This window comes from Polypterus senegalus, chromosome 16 (genome assembly GCF_016835505.1).
Source record: "Polypterus senegalus isolate Bchr_013 chromosome 16, ASM1683550v1, whole genome shotgun sequence".
Classification (NCBI taxonomy): Eukaryota; Metazoa; Chordata; class Cladistia; order Polypteriformes; family Polypteridae; genus Polypterus; species Polypterus senegalus.
In genome coordinates this window covers 92,454,136-92,473,691 of record NC_053169.1, presented here as the reverse complement: position 1 = coordinate 92,473,691, position 19,556 = coordinate 92,454,136, and the positions used below count along the sequence as shown (strand labels likewise).

At 41.8% G+C, this 19,556-nt stretch overlaps 1 protein-coding gene across 3 annotated transcripts in view; it reads left to right on the top strand.

Annotated features, from left to right (window-relative positions):
- Positions 1-19,556, top strand: part of aig1 (androgen-induced 1 (H. sapiens)) — a 109,242-nt gene that overhangs the window by 37,626 nt on the left and 52,060 nt on the right. For all 3 annotated transcript variants that reach the window (XM_039737986.1, XM_039737988.1, XM_039737987.1), the window contains exons 2-3: positions 459-614; positions 13,835-13,936. In XM_039737986.1, the coding sequence (XP_039593920.1) occupies positions 459-614; positions 13,835-13,936 (258 nt within the window). The remainder of the gene's footprint in view (positions 1-458; positions 615-13,834; positions 13,937-19,556) is intronic.

Below are 19,556 nucleotides of genomic sequence, written 5' to 3'. Positions count from 1 at the left end.
GTAGCAGGTTCCTTAAAGAATGTTCTTTTCTTGAATAGTGGACAGAACAGCAGGTGTTGGATTTCCAGCAGGGGAAATGGCTGGTCACTGTTCTTCCCAGGTTTCTTCATCTGGTTGCAATGCAAAAAAAGAAAGGTTGTTAGCTCTGGTGTCAAACCATTCTCAATCTCTGTTGTTCCTACTTGATTTGAGCTTGAAAAACGCTAACCTGGGTGTATGTGTAGAAATCGCAGGCACTAAGGTTTGTCCGACCTTTTTATAAATGGCTGTGGGTAATGCACTGATACTTTAATACTCCAGGAACCACCACTATGCTACAGCACAAGTTTTCAGTAGTCCTCATTTGCGTGAAAGGATCCATCTTTTAGGCTGTAACCCTAACCCTAACCCTATATATACAATTTTACTTAATGAGCTACAAAAACATTGTACTTTTTCAAATGGATTTATTCTTGCAGGTTATACAAGCAGTTTTCTTTGGAGTCTGTGTATTGACTGATCTGTCAAGTCTTCTTACAAAAGCGAGTGAAAACCAAGAACAAGAAAGACAACTAAGGAAGCTCATTGGTCTTCGTGACTGGATGATGGCCGTGTTAGCATTTCCTGTGGGAGTGGTAAGTATTTTAAAGTGAATATTACATTGCTAGTTATTTATATGGGCAGCTCAATGGTGTTGTGGGTAGCAGACATCTCTTGTTTAGCATCCTGGGATTGAATGCTTTGCCCGAATGGTGTCTGAGTAGTTTTGCGAGGGTTTTCTTCTGGTACTGTGGCTTTCTTTAACAACATCTCTAAAGATTTGTATTATTCCTAACAGTGAATTATGGTGGATGGGGGAGCATCATGATTTGGGGTTGTCTTGGGGCCTGGACAGCATTGAGCAGAAAAATGAATTCTAAAGTTTATCAAGGCATCTCCTGCAGTATTGTTTCATAAAGTAATGGGTCGTGCTGAGTCGTGAATTACAGAAATACTCAATGAGAAAGAGTTGGAGAGTGTTGCAATGGGCTGCCGATTCTCCAAGGGGGCAGACAACGATAGGTAGAGATTTCCTCTCCTCCAGATGACGATTGCCAGAGATCTTTTAAAGTGTATAAGGTGGACCATAGATGACGATCGGTGGCAGTTCCACAAGTCGGATAGGTCCCCTGGATGACACTTCACAGCAATTGTGGGATGCAAAGATAGGCAAAAGGGCAAAATTGGGTTGGGAGAGATTCTGTCCTACAGAATAATGTGTAATGTCACGGTGGCTGTACACCAGCAAGCTCAGTAAAAGTTGTGTGATGTAGGAAGATGCTAACCCTGAACGTCAAAGTAAATCTCCTGCAGAATGGCTTCAAAAAAAGAAAATCCACCTTTTGAAGTGATCCAGCCAGGGCCCAGACCCTAACCAAATAGCAATGCTATGGAATGACATCAAGAGAGATGTTCACACCAGACACCCTATGAATATGGCTGAGCTGATGCAGTTCGGTTAAGAATGGTCTAAACTTCCTCCTGAATGTTGTGCAGGTCTCATCCATGGCAAATTGGAAACACTTGGTAAGAAGTTGTTGCTGGTGAAGGAGGTTCAATTAGTTATCAACTCCAAGGGGTTCATTTTTTTTATAGCGCACTGCAAACGTTTGAGATCAGGCAGGGAGACTGAAGAAGGTCCCAACAATTTGTATGGACCAAGTTCAAAGCTTCACAGACAAATATCTGTGATGTGCTTGAGAAGTTTAACAAAATATTGTAGGTCTTGTGCTTTGGCAGAATTAAATTTTTGCTGAAATCTGCAGACAGAAAATATTAACTGCGGGGATATCATGCTTACACACAATGATCTTGTGGCACAGCAAACACAGAAAAGTCCATCATTCTTCTGTTCATTCAAAGGTTATGGAATATGTAGTCCTGCAATGGTGATGGACAGGTAGACAGACGAGATTAGACAGGAGTCCCTGTGGACTGTGCTGTTTACTGATGACATTGTGATCTGTAGCAAGAGTTGGGAGCAGGTTGAGAAGACCCTGGAGAGTTGAAGATCTGCTCTAGAGAGGAGAGGAATGAAGGTCAGTAGAAACAAGACAGAATATATGTGTGAAAATGAGAAGGAGGTTAGTGGAATGGTGAGGATGAAGGGAGTAGTTGGTGAAGGTGGATGAGTTTAAATACTTGGGATCAACAGTATAGAGTAATGGGGATTGTGGAAGAGAGTGCAGGCAGGGTGGAATGTTTGGAGAAGAGTGTCAGGAGTAATTTGTGACAGACGGGTATCAGCAAGAGTGACAGGGAAGATCTACAGGACGCTAGTGAGACCAGCTATGTTATATGGGCTGGAGACGGTGGCACTGCCCTGAAAGCAGGAGACGGAACTGGAGGTGGCAGAGTTAGATGCTAAGATTTACACTGGGTGTGATGAGGATGGACAGGATAAGAAATGAGAACATTAGAGGGTCAGCTCAGGTGGGACGGTTGGGAGACAAAGTCAGAGAGGTGAGATTGCGTTGGTTTGAACATGTGCAGAGGAGAGATGCTGGGTATATTGGGAGAAGGATGCGAAGGATAGAGCTGCCAGGTAAGAGGAAAAGAGGAAGGCCTAAGAGAAGGTTTATGGATGTGGTGAAAGAGAACATGCAGGTGACTGGTGTGACAGAGCAAGATGACGAGGTCAGGAAGAGATGGAAAAAGATGATCCGCTGTGGCAACCCATAACGGGAGCAGCCGAAAGAAGAAGAAGCACTTGTACTTTTCATGTTTAAAAACCACCTGAGAAGGCTCTGGATGAGATGATTCAATAATAATGGAAGCTAAGCATTTTAAAAATGGCTGGGATTACCACAGACAATGCATCAAACAATCAGAGTGAGTGCCTTTAAGGATTGCTACGCATGCTGATGATGTTAAAGCCACCCTCTGAAACACACCATCTAAAATAGTAAAACGATTCTTGGATCACTAGCAGGCTTTTAGCTCTGTATCTAATGAGGACAGAATCACACCTCACATCTAAGGATTACGATATCACAAATTCTGGAGAGTGTGAGAGCCTTGATAACACTTCATTTGCATTCCTAGTGATTAATTTCAAGAATTTGCGTTCCTATTTTGGTGCATATTTTTGATTTTTTTTTAGTCTTTTATTCTTGGATAATTTGAAATTGATGGAGTCAACATTATTTCAATTTCTTCAGCCGTTCTAGTTTCTGTATTTCGTAGAATGGCATTTATTTATGTGTTTTTCTAACTTCAAAGCCACAGTTCAACACATTCTTCATCTTCTGTTTTCACATCCACCTTGATAAAAGGATAGGTGTCTGTGTGTCTATATATGTCTCTCCGTCAGGTTGCCATGTCTCTGTCATTCCAAAAGATGGCACATCACAAACATTTTTAGCAAGAAAATGCATTGCACTTCTCATTCCAGCAGATGGCGCATCACAAACATTAACACTACTTTTACGAATCTCATACCAAGTGGCATATAACAAAGACAAATGCATTTGATTTATCACTCCATCAGATGGTGCTTCACAAACAATACCAGTGCCTTTATGAATCTCATACCAATTGGCACGTAACAGAGATATGCATTGCATCTCTCATTCCAACAGATGGCGCATCACAAACATTAACACTGCTTTTATGAATCACATACCAAATGGCACTGCCTTTACAAATCTCATACCAATTGGCATGTAACAGAGATATGCATTGCATCTCTCATTCCAACAGATGGCGCATCACAAACATTAACATTACTTTTACGAATCTCATACCAAGTAGCATATAACAAAGACAAATGCATTTTATTTATCACTCCATCAGATGGTGCTTCACAAACAATACCAGTGCCTTTATGAATCTCATACCAAATGGCATGTAACAGAGAGATATGCATTGCAATTCTCATTCCAACAGATGGAGCATCACAACATTAACATTGCTTTTAGTAATCTCATGCTAAAATGGAGTGCGACATTTTCAAACGCGTGGCATGGTGCCCTGCAAAGTCAATAGTGAGGTTTACATTGACTACTTAGAATTCAACCCATCTTAGATGGATAGCACAGCTAGTTTTTTGTATAAAAGAGAAAGTGATTTGTCCTTCAGACTTATTTATCTATTGTGGTCGAGTAAAAGGACTGCAAAACTCAGGAATGAATGTTGGGTTGCCATTTTGCTCATATCTTTTTAATCCAGCTAAAGAAAAAATAAAGAAAAATGCCCATTAAGGACACAAACATAACTAAAAAGTCCAAAGGAAAAATAGAAGCTATTTCGGTCACTAGATAGGAGCTCACCTCTGTGGTGTGTTCTGATGAAAATGGAACACCTTCTTCTGGTATCCGAGGGACTTACAGCTGGGGGACTAGAAGGGGTGGAGTCAGTGGCCCTTACTGAGCCTTTTCTCTGTAGTGTAGAGGAAATAGAAGAGAGGAAGGTTAGTGCCAGTGCCCCCTATCGATCCAGGGTTGAAGTACATACCTCAGATGAGTCCATGGAGTGATTCCCAAATACGCATATGTGACACCATCTTATATCAAACATGCTTTATCAATGTCAGTGGTTCAGTTGCTGCAGCCTACCCTCAAGGAAGCAAGCAGTCAGCGTGGCTTAGTCCAATGCAGGACACACTCACGTATGCTTATAATAGGTCAGTTCAGTCAGCAATTTTCCTAAAATAGGCATTTTTAAAATATGGGAAGAGTCAAAAATATCTGATAGAAAATCCTACACAAACACCCGGAAGATGTGCAGACTCCACACAGAAGGTGATGAGGTACTGATTTTAAGCCCAGAACACAATATGTGTGAAGCAGCAGCATTAACCACTGTGCCCAATTGAAATCAGTTTATTTCTTTGCGCCCTCCCTTACCATAACTTATCGTCTATGGAGGAGGAGTGAATGCTTTACAATATGTCAAAAATTACGATTTCCGTTTTTTGACGGATCTCAATGTTTTATGGTCCGGTGATAGCATCTCGATGATGGGTATGTGTCTGGGTGTCACAGCTTCTTGAGGACGGCATACAGCTAAAACAACTGGACGGAAAAATACCAAACCGAAACTTAAACCTGTTATGAGACGACGATGTGCTGATTAATTTTTGAGCCAAATCATGCACTGTAGAGGATCCTTCGAATACCATAATTCTGCAATGAATTATTAATGTTTCTTGTCAATCCCCTATTTTATGTTCAGAAAGATCATCATCAGAGCGGTAAATAATTATTGAAATGTTAGAGAATACTTTGGGTACCTTGGTTCGTGGGCCACAAAGCCTACTGACACTCATGTCCAAAGTTTTTTTTTTATGCAGTGCTGGCAAAGAGAGGTTATAAATACACTCACCTAAAGGATTATTAGGAACACCTGTTCAATTTCTCATTAATGCAATTATCTAATCAACCAATCACACGGCAGTTGCTTTCAATGCATTTAGGGGTGTGGTCCTGGTCAAGACAATCTCCTGAACTCCAAACTGAATGTCAGAATGGCAAAGAAAGGCAATTTAAGCAATTCTGAGCGTGGCATGGTTGTTGGTGCCAGACGGGCCGGCCTGAGTATTTCACAATCTGCTCAGTTACTGGGATTTTCACGCACAACCATTTTTAGGGTTTACAAAGAATGGTGTGAAAAGGGAAAAACATCCAGTATGTGGCAGTCCTGTGGGCGAAAATGCCTTGTTGATGCTAGAGGTCAGAGGAGAATGGGCCGACTGATTCAAGCTGATAGAAAAGCAACTTTGACTGAAATAACCACTCGTTACAACCGAGGTATGCAGCAAAGCATTTGTGAAGCCACAACCTTGAGGCGGATGGGCTACAACAGCAGAAGACCCCACTGGGTACCACTCATCTCCACTACAAATAGGAAAAAGAGGCTACAATTTGCACGAGCTCACCAAAATTGAACAGTTGAAGACTGGAAAAATGTTGCCTGGTCTGATGAGTCTCGATTTCTGTTGAGACATTCAAATGGTAGAGTCAGAATTTGGTGTAAACAGAATGAGAACATGGATCCATCATGCCTTGTTACCACTGTGCAGGCTGGTGGTGGTGGTGTAATGGTGTGGGGGATGTTTTCTTAGGCCCCTTAGTGCCAATTGGGCATCGTTTAAATGCCACGGGCTACCTGAGCATTGTTTCTGACCATGTCCATCCCTTCATGACCACCATGTACCCATCCTCTGATGGCTACTTCCAGCAGGATAATGCACCATGTCACAAAGCTCAATCATTTCAAACTGGTTTCTTGAACATGACAATGAGTTCACTGTACTAAAATGGCCCCTACAGTCACCAGATCTCAACCCAATAGAGCGTCTTTGGGATGTGGTGGAACGGGAACTTCGTGTCCTGGATGTGCATCCCACAAATCTCCATCAACTTCAAGATGCTATCCTATCAATATGGGCCAACATTTCTAAAGAATGCTTTCAGCACCTTGTTGAATCAACGCCACGTAGAATTAAGGCAGTTCTGAAGGCGAAAGGGGGTCAAACACCGTATTAGTATGGTGGTCCTAATAATCCTTTAGGTGAGTGTGTATATGTATGTGTGTATATATATATATATATATATGTATGTATGTATATGTATGTATGTATATGTGTATGAATGTATATGTGTATGTATATATGTGTATGTATATATATGTATGTATATATGTGTATGTATATATGTGTATGTATATATGTGTATGTATATATATGTATGTATATGTGTATGTATATATATGTATGTATATATGTGTATATATATATATATATATATATATATATGTGTATGTATATATATATATATATATATATATGTGTATGTATATATATATATATATATATATATATATATATGTATGTATATATATATATATATATATTATATGTGTATGTATATATGTATATCCTAACTCCATAGACAGGTACAGTTGTGCTTGAAAGTTTGTGAATCCTTTTGAATTTTCTATATTTCAGTATAAATATGACCTAAAACATCATCAGATTTTCACTCAAGTCCTAAAAGTAGATAAAGAGAAACCAGTTAAACAAATGAGACAAAAATACTATACTTGGTCATTTATTTATTGAGGAAAATGATCGAATATTACATATTTGTGAGTGGCAAAAGTATGTGAACCTTTAGGGTTAGCAGTTAGTTTGAAGGTGAAATTCGAGTCAATGGGGTGCCAATCAGGTGTGAGTGGGCACCCTGTGTTATTTCAAGAACAGGATCTATCAAAATCTGCTCTTCACAACACATGTTTGTGGAAGTGTATCATGGCAGGAACAAAGGAGATTTCTGAGGACCTCACAAAAAGAGTTGTTGATGCTCATCAGGCTGGAAAAGGTTACAAAACTATCTCTAAAGAGTTTGGATTCCACCAATCCACAGTCAGACAGATTGTGTACAAATGGAGGAAATTCAAGAACATTGTTACCCTCCCCAGGAGTGGTCGACCAACAAAGATCACTCCAAGAGCAAGGCACACGTGTAATAGTCGGCGAGGTCACAAAGGACCCCAGGGTAACTTCAAAGCAACTGAAGGCCTCTCTCACATTGGCTAATGTTCATGTTTATGAGTCCACCATCAGGAGAACACTGAACAACAATGGTGTGCATGGCAGGGTTACAAGGAGAAAGCCACTGCTCTCCAAAAAAAAACATTGTTGCTCATCTGCAATTTGCTAAAGATCACGTGGACAAACCAGAAGGCTATTTGAAGAATGTTTTGTGGACAGATGAGACCAAAATAGAACTTTTTGGTTTAAATCAAAAGTGTTATGTTTGGAGAAAGGAAAACACTGCATTCCAGCATAAGAACCTTATCCCATCTGTGAAAGATGGTGGTGGTAGTATCATGGTTTGGGCCTGTTATGCTGCGTCTGGGCCAGGTTGGCTTGCCTTCATTGATGGAACAATGAATTCTGAATTATATCAGAGAATTATAAAGGAAAATGTCAGGACATCTGAACTGAATCTCAAGAGAAGGTGGGTCATGCAGCAGGACAACGACCCTAAGCACACAAGTCGTTATACCAAAGAATGGTTAAAGAAGAATAAAGTTAATGTTTTGGAATGGCCAAGTCAAAGTCCTGACCTTAATCCAATCGAAATGTTGTGGAAGGACCTGAAGCGAGCAGTTCATGTGAGGAAACCCACCAACATCCCAGAGTTGAAGCTGTTCTGTATGGAGGAATGGGCTAAAATTCTCAAAGGCATTGATAACGAGATCCAACAGAATTCTTTTAGCTAAATAGAGAATGACATACTCAAGGACACCAATGGAAATTAAGGGGAATGCATTTAAGACTGAAGCCAGGAAGCACTTTATTACTCCGAGAGTTGTGAGTCTCTGGAACAAACTACTGAGTCATGGAGTTGAAGCAGAAACTCTGAAAACCTCTAAGAAGAATCTGGATGAAAGATGGGGACAGTTCAGCTGTTTGCTGAACAATTGAGTTTAATGGTCTCCTGTCATTTGTCATTTTCTTATTTTCTTATATTCAAGGAGTAGTAGCCTGGCAAAGCAGCAATGCCAACAAATGTCACGTCAGCATACTGAAGACAGAAAAATAATATAGGAGAGGCAGTGACAGTTCAGACTGATTGCTAAGCTTTTATTTTTGAGTAGATGACTAACAAGCAGAGTAACAGTATGCGTAAGATGTATTTGGTTTTCATGTTCTTATTCTCTATACACATCTTTCTGTAATGTACTTTATTGCTCTAATGCATTCTGTAGAGCCAACATTAATAGCCACTTCCTCAATAGTGAAAAATAAGCAGTGTAGTTGCTGCTTTTACTTCATTATTTGATATTTCTTCCAAAGAGTTTGTTTGCGTGGGTTTACAGTGTGTTTGTGTTTGTGTGTATGTGTGTATATGTATGTGTGTATATATATATATATATATATATATATATATATATATATATATATATATATATATATATATATATATATATATATATATATATATATATATATATATATATATATATATATATATATATATATATATATATATATTGTCACAAGAACGAGACATTGACAGATAAAGAGTTGGGGCAGCCACCCGTATATTGTGGTATCCTGGCTGCAAAAGTCGTTTTCCTTTAACAAAATACAGAGCACTGAAGTGCACACAACCGAGTCCAAAACAAGACTAAAGAAACAAAGGAAAAGGGGCAGGTTTTAAAGGGGAGACAGGAAGTGAGGTCGTATGGATCTGGCACGTGGTCTTCCACCATTGGCTCAGAGTCGGAGGTGACATCAGAGGGACTGGAGCTGGTGTGGCCGACTTCCATTGGCTCAGTCCCGAAGTGATGTCAGGAGATCCAGGTGAAATCCCGGGATGGTCTACAGGCAAGGGAGAAAAGAGTCAGTGCACTCTGCCACACCCCGACATGCCTCCGAACTGCCTTCACTCAAGCTCTTTAGCTGCCTCCCATGCGCACGTGTGTGACAATATATATATATATATATATATATATATATATATATATATATATATATATATATATATATAGTGAAAGACGCTATATAGGCACCCAACCCTGCACAGAGACAGGGAGGCATGCGTAAAAATAAAAACAAATATTTATTTTTTTTCAGCTGGGGGACACATCTTCCCAGTGCCCCTCAGCCACAGCACAGTCCCATAAGCACAAAAGAAACACAAAAGCCAACAAAAAGCACACTGGTCTTCACCACCCCTCCTGCTGGGAAGCGTTGTCCTCCTCCTCCCGACTCTGGCTCTCGGACTGGTGGCTGGTTGCTTCTTTTATAGCCCACCCGGAAATGCTGCAGTTGCTTGATAACCTGCATTTGGCTGCACCTTCGGGTGTGGCTGCATTACCACCCAGACGGGCTCAGGAAGCCGTGCAGCTCCCCCTGGTGGTGGCGGCCACAGAGCCCAACAAGGCTGAGCTCCGAAGTCCCATGCTGTGGCCCTGATGCAACTCAGTAGGGCTGCCACCAAGCATTCCGGGAGAAGTGGTGTGTAGCCCATGGCTGTTCACCTGGACCAACATTCGAAGGGGTGTCCCAGCCGGGTATGGGCCCCAATCATCCGCCACAATATATATTGTGAAGATTAGCCCGGACACAGACATTCACAGACTCAGAATGTCCAAAAAACACACACATTTATAAACATTCTGCACAACAACACAGTACACACAGTACACAAACCCCACAATGCTCAGTCCTTATCTCCTTCCTGTCCTTTTTCTTCTGCCGCTTCCACTCCTCTCTTGCAAGATCTGTCCTCTGCCTCCCAACTCTGGCTCCCCGGAGTGTGGCTGTATAGTGAATATTGTGGAAGAAACCCCCCCAAGGGAGATAGGAACAGTTCAATCAATTACATTTTAATTTAGTTACAGATGAGTACCTGGATTCTACATTGCAAGGCAGAAGAGCAAAGTTCCATTTTTCGATTGGCTTTTTGGAATTTCTACTTCCTTCCCCTTCCTGGGCAAGTCTAATGGTCTGGAATCCCTACAGATTTTGATTTTTTCTCCAGCCGTCTGGAGTTTTTTTGTTTTTTCTGTCCCCTCTGGCAATTGGACCTTACTCTTATTCTATGTTAATTCCCCTTGGGATTAATAAAGTATCTATCTATCTATCTATTAATGTTGACTTATTTTGTTTTCTTTTATTTTTCTATTCTTTATTATGTAAAGCACTTTGAGCTACTGTGCGTATGAAAACTTGCTATATAAATAAATGTTGTTTTTGTTCCTCTTATTTATCAAAAAAAAAAAAGCATATCGTTTACTTAAGCATTTTATTTTATTACGCTAATGTGCCATTGATTCTTAACCCTAAGTAGCTTGCAAGCAGTTAATTTTTCTTTCACAATATAAATGTTCATTTTTATCTGACCCTCATGGATCTCCTGAAACCCATTTATGGACCCTCTAGGGGTCCATGGACCTCAGGTTAACAACACCTGGTTCATCCTACAAGTTGTTCGTTTTTCTTCTTCTTCTTCTTCTTTCGGCTGTTCCCATTAGGGGTTGCCACAGCGGATCATCTTCTTCCATATCTTTCTGTCCTCGTCACCTTGCTCTGTTACCCCCATCACCTGCATGCCCCCTCTCACCACATCCATAAACCTTCTCTTAGGCCTTCCTCTGTTCCTCAAACCAACAAAATCTCGCCTCTCTGACTTTGTCTCCCAACCGTCCCACCTGAGCTGACCCTCTAATGTTCTCATTTCTAATCCTGTCCATCCTCATCACACCCAGTGTAAATCTTAGCATCTTTAACTCTGTCACCTCCCACTCTGTCTCCTGTTTTCTGGTCAGTGCCACCGTCTCCAGCCCATATAACATAGCTGGTCTCACTACTGTCCTGTAGACCTTCCCTTTCACTCTTGCTGATACCCGTCTGTCACAAATCACTCCTGACACTCTTCTCTACCCTAACTGCACTCTCTTCTTCACCTCTTTCACAATCCCCATTACTCTGTACATTACTCTGTTCATCCTACAGCAAGATAATGACCCAAAACACAACTCGGGGTGATGCCAGAACTGGACATTAAACTGCATGCATTTCCGTAAAAACTGAGGTGTTCTAATACTTTTGACCAGTAATGTGCTGGGATTGGCTCCAGCAGACCCCCGTGACCCTGTAGTTAAGATATAGCAGGTTGGATAATGGATGTGGGTGGCACGGTGGTGCAGTTAGGAGACCTGGGTTCGCTTCCCAGGTCCTCCCTGCGTGGTGTTTGCATGTTCTCCCCGTGTCTGTGTGGGGTACCCCGGCTTCCTCCCACAGTCCAAATATATGCAGGTTAGGCGCATTGACGATTCTAAATTGTGCTTGGTGTGTGTGTGCCCTGCGGTGGGCTGGCACCCTGCCCGGGGTTTGTTCCCTGCCTTGCACCCTGTGTTGGCTGGGATTGGCTCCAGCAGACCCCTGTGATAGGATATAGCGAGTTGGATAATGGATGTACTGTACCTTATTTTTTATGAATCCCAACTAGTAAGCTCAGTTTTAATTTCTCCAGCTGAAATATGCAGTGTTTATCAAGTTTTAAACTATTGCTGCATTAATTCTTCTATTGCTCATTTTACCTTTCTCTTCTATCTGCATTCTATTTTTAGGCGGTGAAGGAACATCTATTACATCGTAGTACCGACTGGTTTTAATGTCTCATAGTCGTTTGCGCTCCAGTGATAACAGCCACCTACAGTACAGGGCAAATGGCAAACCGTTAAAGGTTCATTTTGTTTTTTGTGAAGCAGGTATCTAATAGCTTTGCAAGGCTCACCAAGCACTGCGTAAGGAAAAGGCCGAGGGCCAAATGTAATAATGCATTCTGAACAGTCTGGCAGACACAGTTAATAAATCATTAATATGGTCTCTTCAGGTTGTCTCTTTCAAGAAAAGTGAGTATTTTATAAAGTGACCAGACTTCTCCAAGGCAGAATTAAATGTGATAACTGGAGGTTCTGTTGCTCTTCCCTGTGACGTTGTGACCTCACAAAGACAAAAACTGAAAATGCTGTAGATGTCTGCTTAATACACTGAATTCTAAACATAGTCAGACCCCTACCTTTTATTGTGTTGTACGTTTAATTCTAAATGGATCAGTTTGCCATTTTTGCCCATCCATCTACTCTCAATAACCCGTAATGACAAAGTGAAAACACGTCTTCTGAAAGGTTTACAGATTTATTAAAAATCAAAAACTGAACTCCTTCATTTATATAAGTATTCAGACCCATGATTAATCACTTTGGCAGCAAATTCCAACATTCAGTCTTCTTGGGTAAGTCTCTATAAGCCTGGCACACCTGGATTAGAGCAGTTTATCCCAGGTCCTCTCAACTTCTGTTAGTCAACGGATGCCACTTCTTCCCTGACCTGCTGCACATTCACCAGATTTGTCCTTCCACCAAGCATGGTCGGATCACAACTGGCTTGCTAGAGACCACTAGCAGTTACAACGGGAGAACTCTGGGCCCGCATATACAGGCTGCCTGGAATGCCGTTGTACAAACACACATCCATCTTCTCTTCCTGTCAATGCCAGACCATGTACAAGCTGTTATTTCCAGTCCACATGCATGATTGAGCTGGCCTTCTGATTGTGTACCCCATGTATCGCAAGTAATCTGCCATATTGATATCTCATGTCATTCTTGGTGTTGCAGTTTGAATGGTGTGATAAGACCGCCTCCGGGCACAGACAGACCGACAGACAGACACTGAATGTCCAGAAACACACACTGTTTATTTACATAAGTGTCCTGCACACAACACAGTGCTTCAATCCGCCCAAACTCAGTCCCTTCTTTCCTTCACTCTCCGTATTCTTTCCGCCTTTACTCCTCTCATCCCAAGCTTTGTCTTCCTCCTCCCGACTCCGGCTCCCAAGTGGAGAAAGGCGGCCTCTTTTATAAGCACCTTGACGATCTTCCGACAGCACTTCCTGGTGTGGTGGATGTGCCGTATGAGCACCCTTAAGCACTCCAGGTGTCCCTGGAATTCCTTCCATCAGCACTGCTGACATCCAGGGCTTCACAGTCCACGGGGGCCCCACTGTGGTGACCACGAGCCCCAATAGGGTTGAGCTTCTATGCTCCGTTCCCGTGGCCCCCATACAAACCAAGGTGGCTGCTCTCTCGTGGCCCAGGGGAGGTATAGTCCCTCTCTGGGTCCTTCCAGGCATCCCAGCTGGGCATGGCCCCCAGCCATCCACCACGATGGCCAGCACTGAATAATTAAATCAGTTTAAACCTTTCTGTACACAGTATGCCCAGTTAAGGCCCACCATTTAATGTCTACTTATGATTTATTGTTTGTTTTACTCTTTTCTTTTTCTAGTTTGTTGTGACCATGTTCTGGGCCTTATACCTGTATGACCGAGATCTGGTGTACCCTCGGCTCTTAGACAACTTTATACCACAGTGGCTAAATCACGGGATGGTGAGTATCGTGAAAGACCGCATGTTCAGCATGTCTCAGTGATATACTTTAACATCTGCTTTTTAAATTTGAAATAATTTACTGGATAAATGAGACTTTGGCCCAGCTAATGTCCAATATGGGCTATCTCCACTTTGCATTTCCGTGATTACAAATAGCTACAGTCTAATTATAATAATACTAATAATAATAATGCATTTTATTTATTCCTAGGCACCTTTCTAAACACAAGTATGGCAAGCCAAATGAACATTTAGAGATATCTTATAATGTAATTTACTTTTTAAGATATCTGAAACTCGCTTTGAGATATCTTAAAATAATTTCTGTCACATTTTGAGATATCTCAAATGCATTTCAAGATATCTCAAATTGTACTTCACGATATCTCAGTAGCATTTTCAGATATCTACAATACAATTTAAGATATCTGCAATACATTTTGAGATATCTCAAATTGTACTTCACGATATCCATCCATCCATCGTCTAACCCGCTGAATCCGAATAGGGTCACGGGGGTCTGCTGGAGCCAATCCCAGCCAACACAGGGCACAAGGCAGGAACCAACCCTGGGCAGGGTGCCAACCCACCGCAGGACACACACAAACACCAAGCACACACATCAGGGCCAATTTAGGATCACCAATCCACCTAACCTGCATGTCTTTGGATTGTGGGAGGAAACCCACGCAGACACGGGGAGAACATGTAAACTCCACGCAGGGAGGACCCGGGAAGCGAACCCGGGTCTCCTAACTGCGAGGCAGCAGCGCTACCACTGCGCCACCGTGCCACCCACTTCACGATATCTCAGTAGCATTTTCAGATATCTACAATACAATTTAAGATATCTGAAATACATTTCCAGATATCTCAAAACAGCTTTCTGTCCATTTTCAGATATCTCAACATCACTTCCTGCTCATTTCAAGATATCTCAAATACATTTTCGAATATCTCAAAATAATTGGGTTTCAAATGAATTTTCAGATATCTTAAATTGACCTTTCGTGCATTTTAAGATATCTCAAAATCATTTCCTGTAAAACTGCCTATTATTTCAATGGAACTTCTTGTTCATTATAAGATGTCTTAAAATGTATTTGAGATATCTTGAAATGAGCAGGAAGTGATGTTAAGATATCTGCAAAATGGACAGAAAGCTGTTTTGGGATATTTGGAAATGTATTTCAGATATCTTAAATTGTATTGTAGATATCTGAAAGTGCTATTGAGATATCTTGAAATACATTGTTAGATATCTGAAATGGAGCAGAGACCCATTTTAGGATATCATGAAATTAATTTTAGATATCTAAAAATGTATTTTAGATATCTCAAACAGTGAATTTCAAGTTATCGTAAATGTTTTTTGAGATATCTTAATTGCATTTCGAGATATCCTAAAATAACTTCCCACTCATTTTAAGACATCTCAAATTCAGGAGAGAGTGTTGACCTCGTCGAGATGTTTACTTACCTTGGCAGTGACATTCATGTCTCTGGTGACTCTTCCTATGAAGTCAGTAGATGGATTGGGGAGGGTATGGAGGGTTCATGAGGTCACTGGAAAAGGGTGTGTGGCGCTCCCGATAACTCTGAAGCAGGATGAACGTCCAAGTCTTTAGAGTCCTGGTGCTTTTGTTGCGAAACATGGACGCTATCCAGTGACCTGAGACGAAGAATTGACTCCTTCATGTGCGTCTCATCTGTGAATCCTTGTGTCCTGCTGGCTTGATTTTTGTGTTGCTCATGGAGTCCCGAATGAGGCACATGACCTGCATTGTGAGGGAGAGTCAGTTACGGCACTACGGCTATGTGGCGTCTTTCCCCAAGGGTGATCCAGCTCATTGTTGAGGACCTGAGCAGCTGGACCAGGCCAAGGGACGCCCACATGGCAGATAGAGGGTGGGATTGGACCGCAGGTCTGAATGGGGGGGTTGCCAACCAGGATCCCGAGGTGTTTCGTCATGTGGCGATTGCGGCAACATGCTGTACCAGTGCATGGTCCCCAACCTGACCTGAATTGAGAGAGAAATCAAGGAAAAATGTGTCTTTGTCCCAAATATTATGAACACCACTCAATTCAGGTAACTTATAGCAGAACTAGGGACAAAAAAGCACAGCTGATTCAATGATGGTCAGATATTTTTGACAAGCTTCTTTTATTGCTATTGTAGAAAAGGCTAAACCATTTTATTTATATATGAACAATAAATTAAAGAGTGAAAACAACTTTTGTCCACAGGTTTAATCCCATCTCTTGAATTTTACTTGTATTCATTGTGTACTTGCATTGCTTGGCTGTAACAGCAGGTCCACGTCGAGTAAGTCCTCTGCCCATTCCTTATTCAGGTTTTCACATATCTTTTGACAAACAGAATGCAAAGAAAGCTTTATTGGCGATTTCTTTTAATATCACAGCCGTCATAAATACAAATTGGTTTCTAGGTTGTAAATATTTTGCCACATTCCATGGTATCCCATTTGTTTGTTTACCTCTGCCGCCATAGAAACTGCTTTCGGCTCACTTGCTCTTTGCACAGTCTGGTGATCGAGGGCTGTTTCTGCCTTCCAGACAATTGATTTCAATTAAAGACACATGAGCTGCCAATAAATACGGATTTTTAGCTGTTCATCACCTTGTTGTTCAGCTTTAACTGACTGTCGAGATAGATTAGGCTGCCAATGCAAGCAACTGTCGTATTTAAACAATTTTACATGTGCATTTTTCTGTGTTATAGAAGTCGGCTGAATAAAACAGATGGGTATTGCTAGTTCTCCGTCTATTTTATTTATCAATTTCAGCAACGGGGAAGGATTCGTAGGCTGCACTAACTGCAACCAGCACAAACGGGAAATTCTCTCTGAATGGGGGGGGTGCTTTGTCATTTCTGTAAACACGAATGGAAACAAATAGAATCACCTCGACGTACCTGTAAAGCGCCGGGTGAACTGAGAAGTTGGCCTCCTGAGTGAAAGTTTCCAAATGGAAAATCGCTCGGACATAATGAGAAATCTTTACAGAGTGTAGTAGTCCTGCCAGCAGTGAAACCAGAATTCTGAGGAAGCCTCTTATGAATTGAAGAAATAAAAAAAAAAAGATCTTTTCATGGTAATGTGCTGTTATGTAACATTGTGTGTATTTTACCTTTTATTGTTGTTTTTGAATTGTTACTTCATCATTTTTTTTGTAATTTTTGTTATTTAAATTTTATTTCTTAATTTTGTATTGGGCGCATCGGTCTTCAAGCTGTCATGTTTAACCCAAGGATCATCTCCTGACTCATCTTTAAATTTCTTTGTCTGTCTTGTTCAATTTGCTTTCAATTTCAAATTGCTTACAGAGGCAATTCTGGGGGCCCTGGGCAAAAAATCTTTTTGGGGCCCTCCAACTTACTGTCCCACGAGTACCGACAGGGCAAAACCTATTACCATTATTTTAGCATAAAGTCTAAATTAATAATGAATGGGCAGAGTTTAATAAACACAAATCCTTTAATTTTGTGAAAACAGATTAGAGAGGAGAACAGCCAATAACATACATGTAGAGAAAAAGTGATACAGTAAAGCAAAAATTACACCTGGAATAAAAGCCAACAACTGATAAGGAGAAAAAACCAACAGCCCAAATTTTTAAAAAAAGTATTCTATTTTTGTTTTTCTATTTATGCATTAGGGCGGCACGGTGGTGCAGTGGGTAGCGCAGCTGCCTTGCAGTTAGGAGACCCTTAAGGGTTTGCTTCCCGGGTCCTTCCTGCATGGAGTTTGCATGTTCTCCCCGTGTCTGCGTGGGTTTCCTCCCACAGTCCAAAGACATGCAGGTTAGGTGCATTGGTGATCCTAAATTGTCCCTTGTGTGTGTGCGCATGCCTGGCAGTGGGCTGGCACCTTCCCTGGGGTTTGTTCCCTAGGATTGGCTCCAGCAGACCCCCATGACTCTACAGTTAGGATATGGATGGATGGATATATGTATTAATTGGATAACACTTTTAGTTTAGGTACTGTACAAATGCATCTGTTACTCATTTACTGTTATGTAGCAAGACCTTAACAAGCACGTCATTGGGTCTTCATGATACATGTGAGCAGAGAGCTGAAAAGACTTCGTGCCAGCAAAGCAGCGGGTCCAGATGGTGTATCACCACGACTGCTGAAGGCATGTGCGTTGGAACTGGGGAGTCCTCTACAGCGCATCTTCAACCTGAGCCTGGAACAGGGGAGAGTCCCAAGGCTTTGGAAAACATCTTGTATCACCCCTGTCCCAAAGGCATCACCTCCTAGTGAGCTGAATGACTTTCGGCCTGTTGCTCTGACGTCACAGCTGATGAAGACCATGGAGCGGCTGCTGCTTCACCACCTGAGGCCACAGGTCCGCCACGCCCTCGCCCTCTGCAGTTCGCATACCAGGAGAAGGTGGGAGCGGAGGATGCCATCATCTATGTGCTTCATCGATCCCTCTCCCACCTGGACAGAGGCAGTGGTGCTGTAAGAATTATGTTTCTGGACTTCTCTAGCGCCTTCAACACCATCCAACCTCTGCTTCTTAGAGACAAGCTGACTGAGATGGCAGTAGATTCACACCTGGTGGCATGGATTGTGGACTATCTTACAGACAGACCTCAATATGTGCGTCTTGGGAACTGCAGGTCTGAAATTGTGTTCAGCAATACGGGGGCGCCGCAGGGGACTGTACTTTCTCCGGTCCTGTTCAATCTATATATATCAGACTTCCAATACGACTTGGAGTCCTGCCACATGCAAAAGTTCGCTGATGACACTGCTATCGTGGGCTGCATCAGGAGTGGACAGGATGAGGAGTACAGGAAGCTAATCAAAGAGTTTGTTAAATGGTGCGACTCAAACCACTTACACCTTAACACCAGCAAGACCAAGGAGCTGGTGGTGGATTTTAGGAGGCCCAGGCCCCTCCTGGACCCCGTGATCATCAGAGGTGACTGTGCAGAGGGTGCAGACCTTTAAATATCTGGGAGTGCAGCTGGATGACAAATTGGACTGGACTACCAATACTGATGCTCTATGTAAGAAAGGTCAGAGCCGACTATACTTTCTGAGAAGGTTGGCATCCTTCAACATCTGCAATAAGATGCTGCAGATGTTATACCAGACGGTTGTGGCGAGTGCCCTCTTCTACGCGGTGGTGTGCTGGGGTGGCAGCATAAAGATGAAAGATGCCTCACGCCTGGACAAACTTGTTAAGAAGGCAGGCTTTATTGTAGGAGTAAAGTTGGACAGTTTAACATCTGTGGCAGAGCGACGGGCACTAAGCAAACTCCTGTCAATCATGAAGAATCCACTGCATCCACTGAACAGGATCATCTCCAGACAGAGGAGTAGCTTCAGTGACAGACTGAGGAGATCGTTCCTCCCCCACACTATGCGACTCTTCAATTCCACCCGGGGGAGTAAATGTTAACTAATTTTATTTTAATTTTTATTTTAATTTTTTTCATTTTTATTACTATTTAATTTAATATTGTTTCTTTGTATCAGTATACTGCTGCTGGATTATGTGAATTTCCCTTTGGGATTAATAAAGTATCAATCTAATCTAATCAAAGCATCAGTTTAGAGTTCATTCATCTCAGCAATGTGAC